The 23998-nt window shown below is 43.9% G+C and overlaps 1 protein-coding gene across 1 annotated transcript in view; it reads right to left on the minus strand.

Moving 5' to 3' along the window:
* adgrv1 (adhesion G protein-coupled receptor V1) overlaps nt 1–23998 on the minus strand; it is a 525473-nt gene that overhangs the window by 457223 nt on the left and 44252 nt on the right. The window contains exons 7-10 of the mRNA XM_072281026.1: nt 19085–19355; nt 16102–16431; nt 12019–12195; nt 10277–10500 (exon numbers count right to left, since the gene is read on the minus strand). Of these exons, the coding sequence (XP_072137127.1) occupies nt 10277–10500; nt 12019–12195; nt 16102–16431; nt 19085–19355 (1002 nt within the window). The remainder of the gene's footprint in view (nt 1–10276; nt 10501–12018; nt 12196–16101; nt 16432–19084; nt 19356–23998) is intronic.

The following is a 23998-nucleotide window of genomic DNA, read 5'->3' on the forward strand; positions in this document are numbered from 1 at the left end:
GCCGACAAGTCACAACAGGAATGGGGGGGATAGGAATTAAAATGATTGGCCGACAAGTCACAACAGGAATGGGGATAGGAATTAACATGATCGGCCGACATGTCACAACAGGAATGGGGATAGGAATTAAAATGATCGGCCGACAAGTCACAACAGGAATGGGGATAGGAATTAAAATGATTGGCCGACAAGTCACAACAGGAATGGGATAGGAATTAAAATGATTGGCCGACATGTCAGAACGGGAACGGTGATAGGAAGTTAAATGGTTGGGCATCAGAAAATTCTGGGAAATTTTTATTATTTTACTTTGTTCCATCTCAGTGCATTGTGTAATGAATTGATCAGTGTAAACAGTATGGAAGCTTTTTACTGTACCTGTGACAGGAATAAATCAATCCCAATTATTTGGTGGAAGTAGTAACTGTGATTTTAAAGCGTTTTTTTATTTATCTCTGAGGCACTTGTGAGCATTTCAGACACAAATAAAAAGACTGCCTAGGCAGCCTAATGCTGGTCATGTTGCCTCTACAGAGAGGACAAGAGGCTCCTGCTGAAACAAGCTCTTTCAGCGCCACACAACACGAATGCCAGCAGCAGAAATGCATCGTTCATACAGCCAAATTTCTGCCAACTGCACGCCTACAGACAATTCAACACTGCAACAGCCTTGGAGGAATTTCAATCAGGATTAAACGGTATAACTTTGTTCTCCAAATTAAGATTGATGTTTTATTACTCCTCATTAAGTGAGCAAAGCAATGAAAACTTGCAATACAGAATATAGGATGACAACTTTTTTTGTTGCAAATTATAAAAAGTTACATTTATAATTTAATGGGACGTTAATGTCCCCTGTACTTCAAAAATCTAATTATATCAACAAGTATGAATCATGTGTGACCAGTATTATCGTGTATGAAGTGCCATTAATGTTATACTGTTAACTTTTTAACTTGTATCATAAATGCACCTTGTTATTTGTTAATTTATTTGTGGTAATATTACTTTATGTGTTGTGTATGAGTTTAATGTACTGCACTGTGCACCTTGGTCCAGAGGAACAGATTTGTTTGACAGTATACATGTGTATGGTTGAATGCTAAAAACTGAACTTGAACTTGGAGGCCATTGGTAAAATGCAGGTAGTGTTAATTTATCTTAATACTCCATGAGCACATCTACATGAAACATTGTTGCAGGAAAGCAGCATCCATCATCAGGGACCCCCACCACCCAGGCCATGCTCTCTTCTCGCTGCTGCCATCAGGAAGGTGGTACAGGAGCCTCAGGACTCACACCACCAGGCTCAGGAACAGTATTACCCTTCAACCATCAGGCTCTTGAACCAGAGGGGATAACTTCTCTTCGTCATTGAAATGTTCCCACTATCTATTGACTCACTTTCAAGGAATCGTCATCTCATGTTCTGAATATTTATTGCTTATTTATTATTACTATTATTTCTTTCTTTTTGTATTTGCACAGCTTGTTGAATTTTGCATGCTGGCTGAGTGCCGAAGCTGATAGAGTCTTTCACTGATTCAATTGTGGTCATTATTCTTAAGGGTTTACACAGCATACCCACAAGAAAATGAACCTCAGGGTTGTATACAGTGACATACAAGTACCTCGATAATAAATTTACTTTGAACTTTGAAATGCCGGGCTGTTATTAATTTGACGTGATGCAATATTTTATATTCACACATTATAGTATCCAGAAAGCTGAACAAAGCTCTAACAGGTTCATCCTGTGATTGCCAGCAGAAGTGGTGGATACAATTGAATTGAATTGAAATGAGCAGACTTTATTATTTATACCCTTCATATACATGAGGAGTAAAAATCTTTGTTATGTCTCTGTCTAAATGCTCAATGTGCAATTTATAATAAATAGTATGTACAACAATGTAACATAGAAATACGGTTGCATCAGCATGAATTAATCAGTCTGATGGCCTGGTGGAAGATGCTGTCCCGGAGCCTGTTGGTCCAGGATTTTATGCTGCGGTACCAAATCCCAGATGATAGCAGCTGGAATAATTTGTGGTTGGGGTGACTCGGGTCCCCAATGATCCTTCGGGCCCTTTTTACACACCTGTCTCTGTAAATGTCCTGAATCGTGGGAAGTTCACATCCACAGATGTGCTGGGCTGTCCGCATCACTCTCTGCAGAGTCCTGTGATTGAGGGAAGTACAGTTCCCATACCAGAGAGTGATGCAGCCAGTCAGGATGCTCTCAATTGTGCCCCTGTAGAAAGTTCTTCGGATTTGGGGGCCCATACCAAACTTCCTCAACTCTCTGGGGTGAAAGAGGCGCTGTTGTGCCTTTTTCACCGCACAGCTGGTGTGTACAGACCACGTGAGGTCGTCGGTGACGTTTATGCCAAGGAACTTAAAGCTGTTCATCCTTTCAACCCCACATCCATTGATACCAATAAGGATTAGCCTGTCTCCATTCCTCCTGTAGTCCACAATCAGCTCCTTTGTTTTTGCAACATTGAGGGAGAGGTTTTTTTCCTTGACACCACTGTGTCAGTGATGACTTCTCTGTAGGCTGCCCCATTATTATTTGAAATTAGGACAATCAGTGTAGTATGGTAAACAAATTTAATTAGCAGATTGGAGCTGTGGGTGGTGACATAGTCATGGGTACACAGAAATTAAAGGAAGGGGCTTAGTACACAGCCCTGAGGGGCACCTGTGTTGAGTGGCAGAGGGACAGAGGTGAGGGAGCCCACTCTTACCACTTGCTGGCGATCTGACAGGAAGTCCAGGATCCAGCTACACAAGGCAGGATGAAGGCCAAGGTCTCTGAGCTACTTGTCCAGCCTGGAGAGAATTATGGTATTGAATGCTTAACTGTAGTCCAAGAACAGCATTCCCACATAAGTAGCCTTCTTCTGCAGATGTGTAAGGACTGTGTAGAACTGTGGCTATTGCATCATCTGTCCATCGGTTGTGTCAGTAGGTGAATTGTAGGGGGTCCAGTCTGGGTGGTAGCAAGCTGCAGATGTAGTCCTTGACCAGCCTCTCGAAGCATTTGCTTATAATTGAGGTGAGTGTGACAGGACGCCAGTCGTTCAGACATGCTACCTTGGTGTTTTTAGGTACAGGAACAATGGTGGATATTTTGAAGCAGGAGGGCACTCTACACTGGGAGAGGGAGAGATTAAAAATATCTGTAAACACACCAGCCAGTTGTGCCACGCACACTCGGAGTACCCGCCCTGGGATGCCGACCGGTCCCACAGCCTTGCGACGGTCCACTCATTAGAAACACCTGCGTACTTCACCATCAGAGATGACCAAGCTGCAGTTTGCATCAGCTGTAGGTCTTCACAGGGGCTCGGTGTTGGCAACATCGAATCGAGCGTAAAAATGATTTAGCTCATCTGGGAGAAAGGCAATGATGTTAGAAACTCCCCTGTGTTAGGCTTTGAAGTCTGCGATGGTGTGCAGACCTTGCCATAAGCTGCGTGTTTGTTGGTGGAGAGTTGTGTCTGCATCTTGTCCCTGTATTGTTGTTTTGCTGCCTTGATGACTTTATGTAGATCGTAGCTGCATTTCTTGAGTTCCTTTTGGTCACTGGCAACGTAAGCTCTGCATGGCGCAGTAAATGCTGCTGGCACGGAACTGCTGATCCAGGGTTTCTGGGTTGGATAGATCCAGATCAATTTCTGGGTGACAACATCCTTGATGCATTTCCAGATGAAACTCGTGACCCCTTCCATGAACTCGGAGACATCCTCATCATGGAAGACATTACAGTTGACATCATCAAAGCAGGCCTGTAGCATGGACACCAATTGGTCAGACCAAGAGTGGATGGTTTTAACTACGGCCGCCTCTCATTTCAGCTTCTGCCTGTACCTTGGCAACAGCAAGATGGAGAAGTGATCTGATTTTCCAAATGCGGGTGGGGGGGGGGGGGAACGCGCAGAAGCACTTTGTAAACATTGCAGAAGGGAGAGTAGCAGTGGACAAGTATGCTATCTCCCCATGTGCTCACCTGGATATGTTGACAAAACTTCGGAGAGACTTTGGTCAGTGACACTCTATTAAAGTCACTGGCAACGATGAAGGCAGCCTCCGGGAGTGCAGCCTCCAGGGTGCTGATGGCCTCGTACAGCTCCTTGAGAGCCAGGTCAGTATCAGCCTGCGGTGGAATATACACTGCTGTGATGATAACAGCCATGAACTGCCTAGGCAGCCAGAAAGGTCTTCATAGCAGCACCAGGTACTCCAGATCGGGGGATCAAAAGAATTTGAGGGCATGCACGTTCCGGAGGCATGCACATTCCGGGGGCTCACAGCCAGGATAATTGACCATGAAGCATACCCCACCTCCTTTACTCTTCCCAGAGAGAATTTAAAACCTGTCCACCCCGAACAGGGAGAACCCAGAGGGCTCGATGGCATGATCCGGTTTCTCATCTGTCAGCCAGGTCTCCACGAAGCACAAAACATTACATTCCTTTGTTTCCCGCTGCCTGTGTCAAAGAATTCAACAGAAATTCCTCCTTATCTCCATTTTATTCTGAGGCTGTGTCCTCTGGTCCTCCTTATCTCCATTTTATTCTGAGGCTGTGTCCTCTGGTCTTAGACTCTCCCACCACAGGGAACATCTTCCCCACATCCACTCTATCAAGGCCTTTCAACATTAGATAGGTTTCAATGAGGTCACCCCTCATTCTTCTGAACTCTAGTGAATACATGCCCAGAGCCATCAAAAACTCTTCATATGACAAGCTATTGAAACCTGGATTCATTTTCGTGAAACTCCTTTGAACCCTCTCCAATTTCACCACATCCCTTCTCAGATAAGGTGCCCAAAATTGTTCAAAATACTTCAAGTGAGGCCTCACCAGTACTTGATAAAGTCTCAAATTACATCTTCACTTTTATATTCTAGTCCTCTCGAAATGAATCCTAACATTGCATTTGCCTTCCTCACCACAGACTCAACCTCCAAATTAACCTTTAGGGAATCCTGCTCAAGGACTCCCAAGTCCCCTTCACCTCAGTTTTTTGTATTTTCTCTCCAGTTAGAACATAGTCAACCCTTTCTACATCTACCAAAGTGCATGACCATACACTTCCCAACATTGTATTTCATCTGCCATTTCTTTGCCCATTCTCCTAATCTGTCCAAGTCCTTCTGTAGCTTCTCTACTTCCTCAAAACTACCTGCCCCTCCACCTATCTTCATATCGTCTGTCAAATTTACAACAAAGCCATCAATTCCATCATCCAAATTCATTGGCATATAAAATAAAAAGAATCGGTCACAACACAGACCCTGTGGAACACCATTAGTCTTTGGCAGCCAACCAGAAAAGGCTCCCTTTATTCCCACTCTTTGCCTTCTGCCAATCAGCCACTGCTTTATCCATGCTAGTTCTCTGATCAATTCTGGTTCATTGCACAACACCCAGTCCAGAATAGCGGATCCTCTCATGGGCTCAACCACGAGTTGCTCTAAAAAGCTATCTCATAGGCACTCCTTGTAATCCACCACCAACCTGATTTTCCCAACCTACCTGCATACTGAAGACCCCCATGACTATTGTAACATTGCCCTTTTGACATGCATTTTCTATCCCCTGCTGTAATTTGTAGGCCACATCCTTACTACTTTTTTGGAGGTCTGTATACAACTCCCATCAGGGTGCTTTTTTTAACCCTTGCAGTTCCTTCGTTCTATCCACAATGATTTAACACCTTCCGCTCCTATGTCACCACTTTCTAATGATTTTATTTCATTTTTTACCAACAGAGCAACGCTCTGCCTTCCTGCCTGTCCTTTTGAAACAACGTGTATCCTTGGACATTAAGCAAGGAAGCATCGAACGCCAGGATCTGAGTTTTGGAGACATTTTCCCAGAAACAGAATGATTCTTAAACACAAAATAGCCTGCAGATGTTGGGGTCAAAGCAACACTCACAACACGCTGGAGGAACTCAGCATGTCGGGCAGCATCCGTGGAAAAGATTGGTCGACGTTCCGGGGCGGAACCTGACGAAGGGTTCCGGCCCGAAACGTCGATCGATCTTTTCCACGGATGCTGCCCGACCTGCTGAGTTCCTCCAGCGTGTTGTGAGTGTTACAGAATGATTCTTTGTGGCTATATAGGGCCAGGTGGTTAACACAAATAATTGTCAAAAATACATTATAAAAGACCAACAAATTCAAGATGGTAAATGAAGAAAAACCAGAAACAATCCAACACATTACAGGATCCTGTATCAGTTTAACTCAATCTGATTACTTACACAGACACAATCAAGCGGCAAACATCATGCCTCAAAATCTTGTTTTAAGATACAAACTCATAAATGAAATCATACATTACTATAAATACAATCTTGATCCAGTTTTAGAGTCAGAACACCACAAATTATATTACAACTGATTTGCTATTACACATAGGACAATCTATAACAACTGTTTGGATATAATAATACTGGACAAACGAGCAAGATACAGCCATTCCAAACACACATAACATACAGAAATCAAAAGTGAAAAACACTGGAAATAAGCTGAATTAAAAGAGGAAATTGAAAGACCATGGAACATGAACAGGAAATACATTGTGCTGATAGTAATATCTCCAACTGGTATCATCCCAAAGGCACTACACAATAGCATTCAACAATTAGGGCCACACATCAATATCTATGTAAATCTTGAGAAAGCCACAATACAAAACACCACTAGAATGGTCTGAAAGTTCACAGCAACTGACAAATGGGCGTCCTTGGCTATGCCCGTACCTCAGGTGTTACCAAGTTGAGCAGAGAAAAAATAAATAATAATAATAAATAAGCAATAAATAACAAGAATAGGAGATGAAGAGTCCATGAAAGTGGGTCCATAGTTTGTGTAAACAGTTCAGTGAAATTGAGTGAAGTTATCCCTTCAAGAACCTGATAGTTGAGGGGTAATAACTGTTCCTGAACTTGGCGGTGTGAACCCTGAAGCTCCTGTACCTTCATCCTGATGGTAGCAATGAGAAGAGAGCATGACCTGGGTGCTAGGGGTCCCTGATGCTGGATGCTGCTTTCCTGTGACAACAGTCCATTTAGATGTGCTCACTGGTGAGGAAGGCTTCACCCATGATGGACGGGGAGGTATCTACTACTTTTGTCGGATTTTCCATTCAAAGGCATTGGTGTTTCCATACCAGGCTGTGGTGCAGCCAGTCAATATGTTCTCCAGCACACATCTGTAGAAGTTCGTCAAAGTTTTAAATGACATGCCTAATCTTCACCAACTTCTTAGGAAGTAGAAGACTGTTGTTGTGCTTCCTTCATAATGGCATTTACTTGCTGACCCAGGACAGGTCCTCAGAAATGTTAACGTTGAGGAATTTAAAGTTTCTGACCCTCTACACCTCTGTTCCCCCCAATGACAGCTGGCTCATGAACCTCCGGTTTTTCTCGTCCTGAAGTCACTAATCAGTCTTGCTGACATGGAGAGAGGTTGCTATTGTGGCACCACTCAGCCAGATTTTCAACCTCCCTCCAATAAGTTAACTCTCCACCACCTTTGAGTTAGGCTATGACTCTGGTGTCATCAGCAAATTTAAATATGGCATTGGAGCTGTGCTTGGCCATACAGTTATACAGTAAAGCCAGTACAGTAGGAGGATAAGCACACAGCCTTGTGGTGCACCTGTGCTGATGGAGATTGTGCGGAGATGTTGCCGCCAATCAAAACTGACTGGGGTCTGCCAGTGAGGAAATCAAGGATCCAATAGCACAAGGAGGTATTGAAGCCAAGGTCTTGAAGCTTAGTGATTAGTTTGCTGGAGGGTTTCACACTGTGGATGTAAGTGCTACTTGGAAGATAGTCATTGAGGCAGGTTACCACGGACACCAGCATAATTGAAGCCTGCTTGAAGCAGATGGGTAGCTCAGACTCCCAAAGTGAGAGGTTAAAGATTTCAGTGAACACACTAGCCAACTGATCAGCACAGGTCATTGGTCCTCGGCCAGGTACCCCATCTGGGCTGGGTGCTTTCCAAGGGTTCACCCTCCTGGAGGGAGCTCTCACATTGGCCTCAGAATCTGAAATCACAGAGCCACCGGGGGCTATGGGAATTTGTGATCGTTCCTCCGTGTTTTGACAGTCAATAGAGAATAGAAGGCACTAAATTCATCTAGAAGCAGAGCCCTGCTGTTACCTGTGGCACTTGATTTCACTCGGCAAGAGGTGATAGCATTCAAGCCCTGTCACAACTGTGGAGCATAGTTCATTGATTCAAGTTTATTCCAGAACAGTCACTTTGGCTGTGAGAAGGCTTTCTGGAGATCATGCATGGCCCTGTTCTAACTTGCTCGGTCACCAGACATGGCAGAGGCCTCCACGGTAGCACAGCTGTTAGCACAACACCGTTACATCTCGAGCGTTGGAATTCAGAGTTCAACTCAGGCATACTCTGGAAGAAGGTTTGTACATTCTTCCCGTGAGCACACAGGTTTCTAGTTTTCTCCCACAGTCCAAACTTACTGCTTAGTCGATTATAAATTGTCCTGTGATTAGGCTGGGTTTCAATCGGGGTTCCTGGGCAGCGTGGCTTGTTGGGCCAGAAGGGCTTGTTCCACACTGTATCTCTAAATAAAATAAGTATATTATGTGAATGTACCCAGCTGGAAGGAATGCAGAGTAGAGATTCAAGATTCAAGAATGTCTATTGTCTTTCGTCAGTGATGATGATGATGACGTCGACTCAGGCCTGAGAGGCCAGCGTCGGGCATTTTCATGTCTTACAAGGCGCGGTTCGAAAGGCTGTGTGGGGCGCCACTCCTCGCACAGACATTTCGCGGTATTATTTTACGAGGCCGAGTTGCGAGCTCAACATCAACCCGGCGCGGATGGAGAGCGCGTACGGGGGTAGTCTGTCTCTGGATCGAACTCGAGAACCTCCGTTCTCGAGCCCGGCACTGCTCTCACTGCTCCACCAGCCAACTTCCTTCAGTACAGGAGTATAAAGGAGAACACAATGATTGTTAGTCCGGATCTGATGCAGCATTAAAAGAAACACAATAAGCATAAAGAACAAAATTTAAAAAAACAAAAACAATAAATATAAATATAAAAGCAATCCTATAAAACACAATGCACAAGTAAATGCCATGTACATAGACCGCTTACATGTATGTAAAGTGATGCAGGGTGATGTGTATGCAATAGCGGTGGAGGTCATGTTGTAGATTAATGGATGGACGTGTTGATCAGCCTTACTGCTTGGAGAAATTAACTGTTATTGAGCCTGGTGGTCCTGGCGTGGATGCTACATAGCCTCCTCCCTGATGAGAGTGGGACAAACAATCCATGATCAGGGTGGATTGGATCCTTCACAATGTAACTGGTCTTTTCCGGCACCTTTGGTTTACATGTCCTTCATTACGGGTAGGCTGGTCTTGGTGATGCATTGGGCAGTTTTAACTACCCATTGCGGAGACATCCTGTCTGTCCGTCTGTTTCAAAAATAGCCTGTAGAGATAGCTTCTAATTCCCCAGTGAGATCATCAGAAACAGATATGCTGTGCTGTCCTCTACACAAAGTCACCTTAAGACCATAAGACATAGAAGCAGAATTAGGCACTCTGACTAATAGTCTGCTCCGCCGTTCCATCATGGCTGATTTATTATCCCTCTCAACCCATTCTCCTGCCTTCCCTCCATAACCTTAGATTCCCTAACTAATCAAGAACCTATAAACCTTCACTTTAGATATACTCAATGACTTTGCCTCCACAACCGTCCATGGCAATGAAATCCATGGATTCACTACCCTCTGGATAAAGAAATTCCTGCTAATCTCTGTTTTAAATGGCAGTCCCTCTATCTTAGACTTCCTCTGCACATAGGGATTGCAATACCAACTGGGTGGAAAAAACTCAACAAATAAACCTATCACTAAAGTACAAGACATAAACACAAGAAAGTTTGCAGATGCTGGAAGTCCAAAGCAACACACACAAAATGCTGGAGGAATTCCTGAAGAACCTAGGACTTCAGGAATCCCACCTTAAGTCCTGATGAAGGGTCTCAGCCTTCAATGTTGACTGTTAATCACTTCCATAGATGCTGCCTGACCTGCTGATTTCCTCCAGCATTTAGTATGTGTTACTAAAGCACACAGAAGTATTCAAATTGTCATATTCAAATTACTCATGTTCTTGGGCATAAGTCAGAGTCAATTAACTTTTCTGAACCAATTGCTGCATGAAGCAATACTCAAATTACAGATACGTGTACCTGTCTAAAGAGATCATCACAGTCTCATTTAATTCAGGCAGATCATCAGATTTTACTGTGATGTTGATTGTCACGTTGCTTTGGCCTGATGAGAATTGAACAGAACCATTGAACGGGCTGAGGTCATCAATCCCGATGTTGTCACGATTCACGCCAGTGGGCTCCAAATGCCAGAAAACCTCTGCAGAGCCGTCAGTTCCATCACGTAGCAAAGCAATATAGATCTGAAACCATGTCACATAATATAATCAGATATAATCAGCCACAGTTGATCTATCCTGTATCTTCCGAACTGCCCCCAGAAACTCCTATTGTCCTTGCTAGTGTCTCCTTTCAACCAACTTTGGTCAGTTCCTCTTTCATGTCTCTGTAATTCCCATTACTCCACTATAATACATCAGACTTTAGTTTTCCCCCTCTCAAGCTATCATGATGATGATCACTTTTCCCCTAAAGGTTCCTTTACCTTAAGCTCCTTAATCAAATCCGGTTCATTTCACAACATCCAATCCAGAGCTACCTTTCCCCAAATGGGCTACAGTAGGTTAGTGTAGGTTAAAAGGTCAGCAAATCATTGTGGGCCGAGGGGCTCGTCCATGTTCTATCGCTAATTCCTCTCCTTAATCTCTTTTTTCTCCCTTACAAGGTGGTTGGGGTTCTAGCAAGGTCCTGATCTGCAACAGCACTCAGACTACAGTTTCTTTTACAGTGGGTGAATTCCATTTCCTGGCGCTCGCCGGCCGACCATTTTTTGACATTCTCCAAGATTTAGAATCTTTAGAATTTTATTTCTTAGACCCATCTTGCAACATGATGGAATAAAAATCTTTTGTCACTATGTACAAGAAATAAGGAAGGGAAATGTATGAGAATATTGCCCAAACACTAAGATTGTATACATAATTGTTTTGTATGCATGTATGTACAGTCAGGTATGCAATCAGATCAAAGTGTATTGATAAATTTGATGGCCTGGTGAAAGAAGCTCCTGGCCTTAATGCTGCAGTACCATTTGCCAGACGGAAACAGTTGAAACAGTTTGTGGTTGGGGTGGCTAGAGTTTGTGGTTGAGATGGTGTGTCTGGGGTGCGGCCCTGCAGACAACCGATTCTAGGCCAGTGTTGCCGACGGAGGCGTTGCAAGAGAAGAAACATCGCTCGATGGTGGAGAAAGTTTGCTGCCGATTATTGAGTCAGTGAATCTTGGAATAAAGAGCAACGTGGCAGACTGTAACATCGTAACAGTGACTGTTAGTCTCCCCTTTCACTGTGAAATGAGTGACATCTCTCTGTCCCTTGTTAGTGAGAGGGAGGGAGAGAGAGAGAGAGAGAGAGAGAGAGAGCCTGTGGTATGACAAACTGTCAGGTAAACAATAGTTTTTGTTGACTGCAGATCATGTTCTCTCTTTGAGGGCTTTGCTGTTGCTTGGTGGGTGGTGGGCACTGACGCTTTTTGCTGAAATGGGCGGGGAAGAGGGGGAGAGAGAGCTTTGGGGTTCTAATGTGTTTCTGTCATTCATTCTTTTGGGGTTCTGTTTTACGTGTATGTCTGTGAAGACAAGCATTTCAGGTTGTATACTGTAAACATTCTCTGATAATAAATGGAACCATTTGAACTTTTGCATTAATTTTACCAAAGTGTACCTCAAAGCTTCCCACTTTAAAATCCATTTGTCAATTCTGCCCCAATCTCTTTTACAGATTCCAACCCAGGCAACAAAAAACATATATAGCTCCACATACCTGACCGTCAGACGAGTTCTCTGGCTCATAGACAAAGAGAGTTTCATTGCTGCTAAACCCAACTTCTCCATTTGCCAACTCAGGAGTGATCATTAGTGAGACCATCAGCACATCGGCAAGCCTGGGGCTCAATGAAGGAACGGGGGTTAGGATGTTTATGAGTTCCACCGTCTCCAGCTGGAAGAATTAACAAAACTTGTCAGAGTTTTGTGTTATATATTACAATGTACAATCATATCCAGCATAACAGTAGCATAGTCATAGTCATACTTCATTGATCCTGGGGGAAACTGGTTTTCATTAGTTGCACCATAAATAATAAATAGTAATAGAAGTAGTAATAGTAATATTACTATTAGTAAATAGTAATAGTCATGGAAATAATAAATAGTAATAGCATAGTAATAGAAGAATAGTAATAAATAGTTAAATAGTAATATGTAAATTATGCCAGTAAACTATGAAATAAGTCCAGGACCAGCCTAATGGCTCAGGGTGTCTGACCCTCCAAGGGAGGAGTTGTAAAGTTTGATGGCCACAGGCAGGAATGACTTCCTATGACACTCTGTGCCGCATCTCAGAGGAATGAGTCTCTGGCTGAATGTACTCCTGTGCCCACCCAGTACATTATGTAGTGGATGGGAGACATTGACCAAGATAGCATGCAACTTGGACAGCATCCTCTTTTCAGACACCACCGTCAGAGAGTCCAGTTCCATCCCCACAACATCACTGGCCTTACGAATGAGTTTGTTGATTCTGTTGGTGTCTGCTACTCTCAGCCTGCTGCCCCAGCACACAACAGCAAACATGATCGCGTTGGCCACCACAGACTCGTAGGACATCCTCAGCATCATCCAGCAGATGTTAAAGGACCTCAGTCTCCTCAGGAAATAGAGATGGCTCAGACCCTTCTTGTAGACAGCCTCCGTGTTCTTAGACCAGTCCAGTTTATTGTCAATTTGTATCCCCAGGTATTTGTAATCCTCCACCATGTCCACACTGACCCCCTGGATGGAAAAAGGGGTCACCGGTACCTTGGCTCTCCTCAGGTCTACCACCAGCTCCTTAGTCTAATAGCTCTTAGCGCAACGCTATTACAGCTGTGGGCGTCGGAGTTCAGAGTTCAATTCCGACATCCTGTAAGGAGTTAGTATGTCCTCCCCATGGAATGTGTGGGTTTTCTCCAGGTGCTCCAGTTTCCTCCCACAGTCCAAAGATGTACCAGTTGGTAGGTTAATTGGTCATTATAAATTGTTTAGGATAGAGTTAAATTGGGGGATTGCTGGGCTGCACAACTTGAAGGTCCAGAAGGACCCGTTCTGTGCTGTATCTCAATAAAATAAATAAACAATACTTCTATTAATACGAAATAATGTCCTTACTGCTATCAAAGACTTAGCTCATACAGTCATGGAGAACACCACCACAGAAGCTGCCTTCAGTTCATCTAATCCATGCCGAACTGTTACTCTGCCTACTCCCATCAACCTGCACCTGGACCACAGCCCTCTGCACCCTTCCCATCCATATACTTATTTAGAACTTCTCTTAAAAGTTGCAATCGAACCTACATTCATAATTTTCTGCCGGCAGCTCGTTCCACACTCTCACCACTTTGACTGAATAAGTTCCCCCTCCAGGTCTCCTCAAATATTTCACCCCAAGTACCTCAGATCTGAGACATATTATACCTTCCACTGGACCATTATGGAACATGAGACCATGCTTTCCCAGAGAATTGCTGACTTAACTTCCTCTAGAGATCTTCCCCCAGTAGTCTTTGTCCTCTGTCCCTCACCAACACACGTGAACTCCTTTCTCATCTGGTCAAGATGACACCGAGCTACAGTCCCCATCGAGGTTGTGGCTCAGATTTGGTTGCTTTTTTTTTTAAATGTTCAAAAGAATGATTTGGGGATCAGAGAGGGGATTTAGGTGCCACGTTAAGACTTGGGGAGAGGGATGTGGGTGAGTTCTGGAACTTCCGATAAGGTGGCGGCATGCATGGATGCAGCTGTCTCTCCGGGCCCAACTGAAGGTGCACATGTTCATCCTTTACATCTTTTTTAGGATCTAAAGACATTTCTGGTTACCAGGAAGATCAAGTACAGCAGGACTATCCCATCAGTGAGTTTCTCAATAGCGATAGAGCTGGACTTGTTGTGTGCCGTCGTTGTGCCGAGGTGGTGCGCAGTGCAAGTGATCCTCTTGTATGTTTTTCCTGTGATCGCCAGACTCTCTTGGACATTGGTAATGTAAAATACTTCAAACAACAGGAATTCTGCAGATGCTGGAAATTCAAGCAACACACATCAAAGTTGCTGGTGAACGCAGCAGGCCAGGCAGCATCTGTAGGAAGAGGTGCAGTCGACGTTTCAGGCCGAGACCCTTCGTTAGTCCTGACGAAGGGTCTCGGCCTGAAACGTCGACTGCACCTCTTCCTACAGATGCTGCCTGGCCTGCTGCGTTCACCAGCAACTTTGATGTGTGTTGCTTAAAATACTTCAAGTCCAGTTCACCAGTTCATTGGCAAGACCAACAGTGGGGGAGCTGCGTTGCCTCGGTTGTGCGCAGACTAGGCCCTCAAGCCGCGGGGTCGCCTGTTGCAGTTCTCCAGGAGAGGTGACGCTGAGGTGTGTGGGTGAGAGTAGAGGTCACTGTGGGTATTGTGGAGTCCATACTGGGTTGGCACTAGTCCCTCTGGTGCTCACACGGTGCTGCCCTCTGATGCTGGCACAGTGGAACAAGCTGGACCAGGACAACTCAGGGTCTTGGGCTATATTTTGTATTCTTTGCGACCGTATGTTTTTCCTGAAATTATAACCATATGTGCTACTTCTGCTATGTGGCATTTGCAGTGTACTGTGTGCTGTTGGTAATGAGTTTTACACCTTGGTCCTGGAAGGACGCTCTTTCATTTGGCTATTTTCATCTATGGTTGAATGATAATTTAACTTGAACCTGAAACTTACTTCCTGGTAGGTTGCTCTGGACCACTAGAATCAGATCTACTTAATATAATGGGAATGACAACAATATCAGCAGTTTCATAAGCAGAGATGGATTTTTCACTCATATTTAAGAGATGCTTAGTTAACTACATGGATGGGCACCACAGTGGCATCGTAGTTAGCACTACACTATTATAGTTCAGGGTTCAATACCAGCAACCTCTATAAGGAAACTCTGTATGTTCCCTCCAAATAGTACGTGGGTTTTCTCCAAGTCCTCTAATTTCCTACCACAGTCCAAAGATGTACCGGGTGGGTTAATTGGTCATTGTAAATTGTCCTATGATAAGGATAGGATTAAATCGAGGTTCTTGGGGGTTGCAGGGCAGTGTGGTTCGAAGGGCCGGAAGGGTCCATTCTGCACTGTATCTCCAAATAAATAATTAAGAGATGCTTAGGTAGCCACATGGATGAAAGAAAAAGGGAGGACTAGATGACAGAGAGATTTGCAGGTTTTTTTGCGGCAGCAGTACAGTGCAATACATAAAATTATGATGGTTCTCTGCAAAATTCTTAGGTACCCTAGCTACATATATATGCGCCTAAGACTTTTGCACTGTACTGTATATTGTATCACCGATAAAATCATTTTTCAGTAATGAAAGAAGTCAGAGGAATTATAATTAAAATGACTGATCTCATTACATTTTAAGTGGAAGAAGATATTTTTGTGAATGAAAAGCTAGTTTAAATTTTCAATAATTTATCCACAATGCAACACGGTTGGTGGTGTAGTGGCATCAGTGCCGGACTTCGGGACGAAAGGTCCCGAGTTCGAATCCAGCCGGCTCCCCTGCACGCTTTCCACCCGTACTGGGTTACGAGCTGGTGATCTCTTTGGAAACTCACTCGGCAGAAGGCAATGGCAAACCACTGCTGTAACTTGTCTCGTACACGGTTCCCCACTACGTCAGAGAGGCGTGGAGGGAAATCGTCCGCTAACCGGAGAATCTCTGGATGCGACGTACCTTGCCTTTCCTTTATCCACAATGCATGACAAATCATATTGACATTTTGATGGCTAACACTGAATTGGGAGGTTATAAATTTGTAATGCGTACTGATTTACCCGCACAAGAAAGCTTGCTCCATTCTGAAGGAATGCATCGTTTCTTATCGGCAGCTCGAGGCTCGCCCGTGACTGTCCCGCTGTGAAGATGACACTATTTTGACTGGAGACTTTTAGAATGTCGTCCTTTGCTTTGGAAAGATCCAGAATGCCAGCAGGGAGGTACAGTACAGTGTAGTTCAGCTGTACAGCCCCAACAGTTCCATTGTGCCTGCCAAAACTCAACGACAGAAACCGCCCAGCAGGACTACTTTCAATCTTCTGTCCCTCCAGAGAATAGAAGCTAATTAAGCCATAAACATCATCACTATCTTGAATATAAAATATAATCTAAGTAAGAGAAAAATAAAAATGTTTTATTGTCATTCACAGAGTAGCGTAAATATTTAAAATCTAATATATTCATACATTATTTTAAAAAACACATTATTGAAATAAGAACGATTCATCAAAGCACTCTTTCCATCTCTTTGGCACTGCAGAACATACAGGTTTTCATATATTTAAAATTTACAATGTTCACAAGTTTCTTCAATAAAAGACAAGAAATCAGCAATAAAGGTTTCATTCATTATGTGCCGTGTCGTATGACATAGGCGATCATGGTCTTGACCATGATAGTTCTTGGCAAATTTTCTGTTGGAAGTAGTTTGCCATTGCCTTCTTCTGGGCAGAGTCTTCACAAGACAGGTGACCCCAGCCATTGTCAGAGATTGTCTACCTGGCGTCCGTGGTCGCATAGCCAGGACTGGTGATATGCACCAGCTGCTCATGTGACCATCCACCACCTGCTCCCATGGCTTCATATGACCCGATCAGGGGGCTAAGCAGGTGTTACACCTTGCCCAAGGGTGACCTGCAGGCTAGCAGAGGGAAGGAGCACCTTACACCTCTTTTGATTGAGGTGCATCTCCACCCTGTCATGCAAAGCAATAAAGATATTTAAACTAAAAGAAAGGCAGCACAATCGTCCCCCAAAATCCCCCCTCCCCACACAAGAAAACAAACAAAAATGGAACAGGCACATCAGTCACCAAATCCCTCCTCCTGCACAAAATCAGACAAAACGGAATAGGCACATTGACCACCCCCCCACCCCCCCACCCCAATACCCCTCTCTGCACAAAAAAAACAAGAAAGATCGGGTGAAAAACACAGAATATAAAAAAACTATAGGGCTGAAAAAAAAAGCCCACAGTCCTAGTCCACATCCAAATTGCAGAAGAACCTGGGGAACATTCCGGGCCCAGCGGAAGACCTTTCCCCCTCTGTAGCAGATTAATCAGGCAGCCAGTGCTCCCTCTGCACTCGACTCAGTGCCTCAATCTCCCTCGTTGCTCTAATCGGCAAACAATGGAAGCTTTCCTCAGCGAAATGGAATTGAACACCAGTTTGCGCCCCATCCCGCAGCCTTCTCGCCATGAAGTTTGTGCGCACTGTCTCTGCCTCCCAGAATCCTCTCGGAGACTGCAGAGCACTGAAGCACCCAAAGGACCTCCAAGCTTCCACATTCACCTTGATATTTCAATCTCCCCCGTCGCTTTAATTGGAAAACAATGGAAGCTTTAGTCAGCGAAATGGAGTTGAACATCAGCTCGCAGCCTGTCCACCATGAGGGTCCCATTGCCTCTGCCTCCCAGAACCTTCTCAGAGACTGCAGAGTGCTGGAATACCCAAATGATCTCCAAACAGCAAATCATAGATCCACACGCAAGACAAAAGAAGTAGAAGCACCAGGGGGAGGTGAAAGGCAGGTGAGGAGAAGAGGTAAGAGACTAGAGTGTGGAATAGAAGAAGAGAGGAAGGGAAGGGGAAGTTTTTATCCAAGAAAGAGAAGACAATATGTATGCCATCAGGTTCTAAGCTGCTCAGATGGAATATAAGGTGTTGCTCCTCCACCCTGAGGGTTTCCTTATCACGGCACAAGAGGAGGCCATGGACCGACATGGCAGGATGGGAATGGGAATAGGAATTAAAATGTTTGGCCTCCAGTAAGGTCCACTTCTGGCAGATAGAGTGGAGGTGCTTGATGAGGTGACCTCACTCGTAGAAATGTATCAGGTATATACATACCTGGGTGGCGGTTGGAGATACGTCTCTCCCAAAGGAGCTGTAAGGTGCTCCTTCACTCCGCTAGCCCGCAGGTCACCCTTGGGCAAGGTGTAGCACCTGCTTAGCCCCCTCGGATATGGTGACGTGAAGCTATGGGAGCAGGTGGTGGATGGTCAGATGAGCAGCTGGTGCATATCACAAGTCCTGGTTATGTGACCATTGACACCAGGCAGACAATCTCTGAAGAGTATTGATAACGGCTGGGGTCATCCATCTTATAGACACTGCCCAGAAGGCGGCAATGGAAAACCACTTCTGCAGAAAATGTTGCCAAGAACAATCATAGTCACGGAAAGACCGTGAGTGCCTACATCATACAACACTGCACATATACATTTCATATACAAGCCATGAAATTTGCTTTTTTTTGTGATAGCAGTAGAGATCAAGACTAACAACATTCCTGTAAGTTATAGTAAGTAAAATTGCACTGAAACTGGAAGACTTTGAAGCACAAGCTTCCAGCCGAAAACATAAACCATGTTTGTTTTTCCACAGATATCACCACTGCGAGTGTTCCCAGCAGTTTCTGATTTATTGTTTCATCGTAAGGCTTTCAAAGTTCAAGGCAAATTTATTACCAAGTTTCATCCATCTCTCCTTATACTGCCCTGAGATTAGTCTTCTCGCAGGCATTCATAGCAGAACAAAATTATACAATCGAATCAAAGAAAAACTACACACAATCAGTGCAAAAGAAGAAAAATGAGGGACAGACATAGTACTGAGAATACGAGTTGTACAGTCCTTGAAAATGAGTCTGTAGATTGTGGAATTATTTCAGAGTTAAGGTGAGTGAAGTTACCCACACTGGTTCAGGCACCTGATGGTTCAGAGAGTTTACAATTTTCAAGAGTTTTAATATACTTACTTGCACGGGATCATCCAGCTCTGCTCCTCCTGTTATTGTGCTGTTTAACAGCTGGAAAAGATAAGCCTCTGCTTCCTCGGGAATATCATCATTAACAATGGTGAGGGGCACAACAGCCAGCATTTGCCCTTCAACAAGTTGCAGAGATCCTGATGACGGCTTGAGGTCTTCAGTGACCACTGATGAGTCACCGATACTCCGTGAAATAATCCAGTTTACTGAGACATTACCATGTGTCCCTCCGTTCCTTACAATCGTAATTCCATCAAATCTGTAGCCAGAATATACAAAGGGATTATTTGATTTAACAAGCACTCTATTGTATCAGCATCTGAAATTTGTCAAATTTTCAATTTCATTTCTCAGCCACTACTCATGAGTGTTTTAACAAAGTTGAAAGTGAATTTGTTATCAAAATACGTATCTGTTACCACATACTACCTAAAATTACATTTTCTTGCAGGCATTTACAAGGGAAAATACAATAGAATTTACAAAAAACTACACATCAATAGGTAAAGACTGACACACAACCAACCTGCAAAAGGAGACAAACAGTGAAAATAAAACAAATACAGAGAACATGAGGTATACCTGTCATGGTGTGACTAAGTATAGCTCAATTCTATATTTCAGTTTGCTGATGATACCACTTTTGTTGGCCAAATCAAAGGTAGTGATAAATCACCGGATAGAAGGGAGATTGAAAATCTAGTCAAGTGGTGAACAATCACAACCCCTCATTCAGCGTCAGCTAAACCAAAGAGCTGGTTATTGACGAGAGGTGGAAGAAGCCAGGGATCCATGAGCCATGCTCTCTTCTCGCTACTACCACTGGGCAGGAGGTACATGAGCCTTAGGTCCCACACCACCAGGTTCAAGAACAGTTATTACCCTTCAACCCTTTTGCTCCTGAATCAGCGTGGATAACTTCACTCACGTCAACACTGAACTGACTTTCACAACCTACAGATTCACTCTCAATGATTCTTAACAGTTTATGTTCCTAGCGTTATTTTCTTTTATTTGCACCGTTTGTCTTATTTTGCTCGCTGCTTGTTTCTCAAACATTGTTTATGCATAGCTTTTCATAAATTCAATGATCGGTCCACATTTTCCTATAAGTGCCTGCAAGAAAATGAATCAAGGTAGTAAATGTAACATACAAGTACTTTGATAATAAATTATACCCTAAACTGCCATTTCAACCCCTCATTTCTAATATCCTTTTTAATACCTGCTTCCTAAATCCAATTATTACAGCTTCTGCAACAAATATCATTTTTGTCCCATGGAGTGAAGCTTACTGTCTTTTTACCATAAGACATAGCAGCAGAATTAGGCCATTCAGGCCATCGAGTCTGCTCTGCCATTCCATCATGGCTGATTAATTTTCCCACTCCATGCCATTCTCCTGTCTTCTACCCAAGGCACACACTCAACAATCAGGGAACAGCTTCTTCCCCTCTGCCATCAGACTTATGAACTGACATTGAACCCATGAACACTATCTCACTACTTCTTTGCATTACTAATTTAATTTAGCTTTTTAATATACTGTATATATATTTCTTCATGTAATTCAGTTTTAGTTATGTAATGCAATGTGCTGTTGCTGCATAACAACAAATTTTATGACATATGCCAGAGACATTAAACTTGATTTTGAAATTGAAGCCCTTATTAATCAGGAAAATGTCAACCTCCACCTTAGATATACAATGACTTGGCCTTTGCAGCCGTCCGTGGCAATGAATTCCACAGATTGACCACTCTCTTGCTAAACGTGTAATGATTAAATGGCAATCATACAACATATGAGCTCTTCCACAAATAGAAGCATTTCATTGGCTTGAGTTATAAAAATGTTAATCGCTTTGCCACTAAGTTCCTCAGTCTGAAGTGAGAGGCAAATAGAAGATTCAAGTGTGCTTAGGTCTATGGTACTGCAAGTTACTGTGTGACACAGTGATCACATGATCCTTAATACCTTTCCCTTTCTCCACATCAATGTACTGCTGGGGTAATGGTAGATTACGCTCTAGGGTAATTTGGGAATGCTTTCTTCTGGCCAGTGTAGCACCCAGGAAGAGCGCCGTTCCAGAGATCTCCTTCAACAGGACTGGCTGCATCATCGACTGGCACGGAGAGGTTACTGGACAGGATGAAAAATCTGCAGGGGGTTGTAAACTCAGCCCCTCCATCATGGACAGCCTCCCCAGCGTCCAGAACACTTCTCAAAAAGACAGCATTCTGAGTCTGATTCATCGATCGTTAAGGACCCCTATCAGGTACAGCGGGCAGTGAAGAAAGCTAATGGCATGCTGGCCTTCTTAACAATGGGAATTGAGTATAGGAGCAAAGAGGTCCTTCTGCAGTTGTACAGGGCCCTGGTGAGACCACACCTGCAGTTTTGGTCTCCAAATTTGAGGAAGGACATTCTAGCTATTGAGGGAGTGCAGCGTAGGTTCACGAGGTTAATTCCCGGGATGGCAGGACTGTCATATGTTGAAAGATTGGAGCGACTGGGGTTGTATACCCTGGAATTTAGAAGGATGATAGGGGATCTGATTGAAACATATAAGATTATTAAGGGATTGGACACACTGGAGGCAGAAAACATGTTCCCGCTGATGGGTGAGTCCAGAACCAGAGGCCACAGTTTAAGAACAAGGTATAGACCATTTAACCGGAGTTGAGGAAGAATTTTTTCACACAGAGGGTTGTGGTTCTGTGGAATGCTCTGCCTCAGAAGGCAGTGGAGGCCAATTCTCTGGATTCTTTCAAAAAAGAGTTAGATAGAGCTCTTAAAGATAGCGGAGTGAAGGGATATGGGGAGACGGCAGGACGGGGTGCTGATTGTGGATGATCAGCCATGATCACAGTGAATGGTGGTGCTGGCTCGAAGGGCTGAATAGCCTATTCCTGCACCTATTGTCTATTGTCTGTCACACAGGAAGAGCCCTCTCTCATTTCTAACATCAAGGAGGTACAGGAGCCTGAAGACACACACTCAATTTTTCAGGAACAGCTTCTTCCCCCCTGCCATCAGATTTTTGAATGGACATTGAACCCATGAAAACGATCTGACTGTTTTTGCTGTCCTTTTGCACTACTTATCCTTCTTTTTATGCAGTGCATCTTTCTTATCATTGACAGCACAGTGTATGTTTTTGTATTGCACTCTAGTGCTGCTACAAAACAACAAAGTTCATGCCATTTATCAGTGGAAAAAAAACTGATTTGGATTCTGATTCAGCTTTTTCTATCTAAATCTACCCACTGGTTCTCCAGAAACAGCCAATTTTCACCTGTCAGTTCCACAAATGGCAATGTATGCATCTGTCACCTGATCCTGCCTCCCCTCCCTCAAAGTTCAAAGTATATTTATTATCAAAGTACATATGTCATCATGTACAACCCGAGTTTAATTTTCTTGCGGCTTTCTCAGTAAGCACAACACAACTGAATCAATGAAAGGTCTCCCTTCCACATCCCATAAGACAAAGGAGCAGAAGTAGGCCATTCGGCCCATCCAGTCTGCTCCGCCATTTTATCATGAGCTGATCCATTCTATCCTATTTAGTCCCACTGCCCCGCCTTCTCACCATAACCTTTGATGCCCTGGCTACTCAGATACCTATCAATCTTTGCCTTAAATACGCCCAATGACTTAGCCTCCACTGCTGCCCGTGGCAACAAACTGCATAGATTCACCACCCTCTGACTAAAAAAATTTCTTCGCATTTCTGTTCTGAAAGGGCGCCCTTCAATCCTTAAGTCATGCCCTCTCGTACTAGACTCCCCCATCATGGGAAACAACTTTGCCACATCCACTCTGTCCGTGCCTTTTAACATTCGAAATGTTTCTATGAGGTCTGCCCTCATTCTTCTAAACTCCAAGGAATACAGTCCAAGAGCGGACAAACGTTCCTCATATGTTAACCCTCTCATTCCCGGAATCATTCTCGTGAATCTTCTCTGTACCCTCTCCAACATCAGCACATCCTTTCTTAAATAAGGAGACCAAAACTGCCCACAGTACTCCAAGTGAGGTCTCACCAGTGCCTTATAGAGCCTCAACATCACATCCCTGCTCCTATACTCTATTCCTCTAGAAATGAATGCCAACATTGCATTCGCCTTCTTCACTACTGACTCAACCTGGAGGTTAACTTTAAGGGAATCCTGTACGAGGACTCCCAAGTCCCATTGCATCTCAGAACTTTGAATTCTTTCCCCATTTAAATAATAGTCTGCCCGTTTATTTTTTCTGCCAAAGTGCATAACCATACACTTTCCAACATTGTACTTCATTTGCCACTTCTCTGCCCATTCTTCCAATCTATCCATGTCTCTCTGCAGACTCTCCGTTTCTTCAGCACTACCAGCCCCTCCACCTATCTTCGTATCATCAGCAAACTTAGCCACAAAGCCATCTATTCCATAATCCAGATCGTTGATGTACAATGTAAAAAGAAGCGGCCCCAACACTGATCCCTGCGGAACACCACTGGTAACCGGCAGCCAACCAGAATAGGATCCCTTTATTCCCACTCTCTGTTTCCTGCCAATCAGCCAACGCTCTATCCACGTATGTAACTCCCGTAATTCCATGGGCTCTTATCTTGTTAAGTAGCCTCATGTGTGGCACCTTGTCAAAGGCCTTCTGAAAATCCAAATATACAACATCCACTGCATCTCCCTTGTCTAGCCTACTGGTAATTTCCTCAAAAAATTGTAATAGGTTTGTCAGGCAGGATTTTCCTTTAAGGAATCCATGCTGAGTTCTGCCTATCTTGTCATATGCCTCCAGGTACTCTGCAACCTCATTCTTGACAATCGACTCCAACAACTTCCCAACCACCGACGTCAAGCTAACAGGTCTATAATTTCCTTTTTGCTTCCTTGTCC

The sequence above is a fragment of the Mobula birostris genome, chromosome 17, assembly GCF_030028105.1.
Source record: "Mobula birostris isolate sMobBir1 chromosome 17, sMobBir1.hap1, whole genome shotgun sequence".
Lineage (NCBI taxonomy): Eukaryota > Metazoa > Chordata > Chondrichthyes > Myliobatiformes > Myliobatidae > Mobula > Mobula birostris.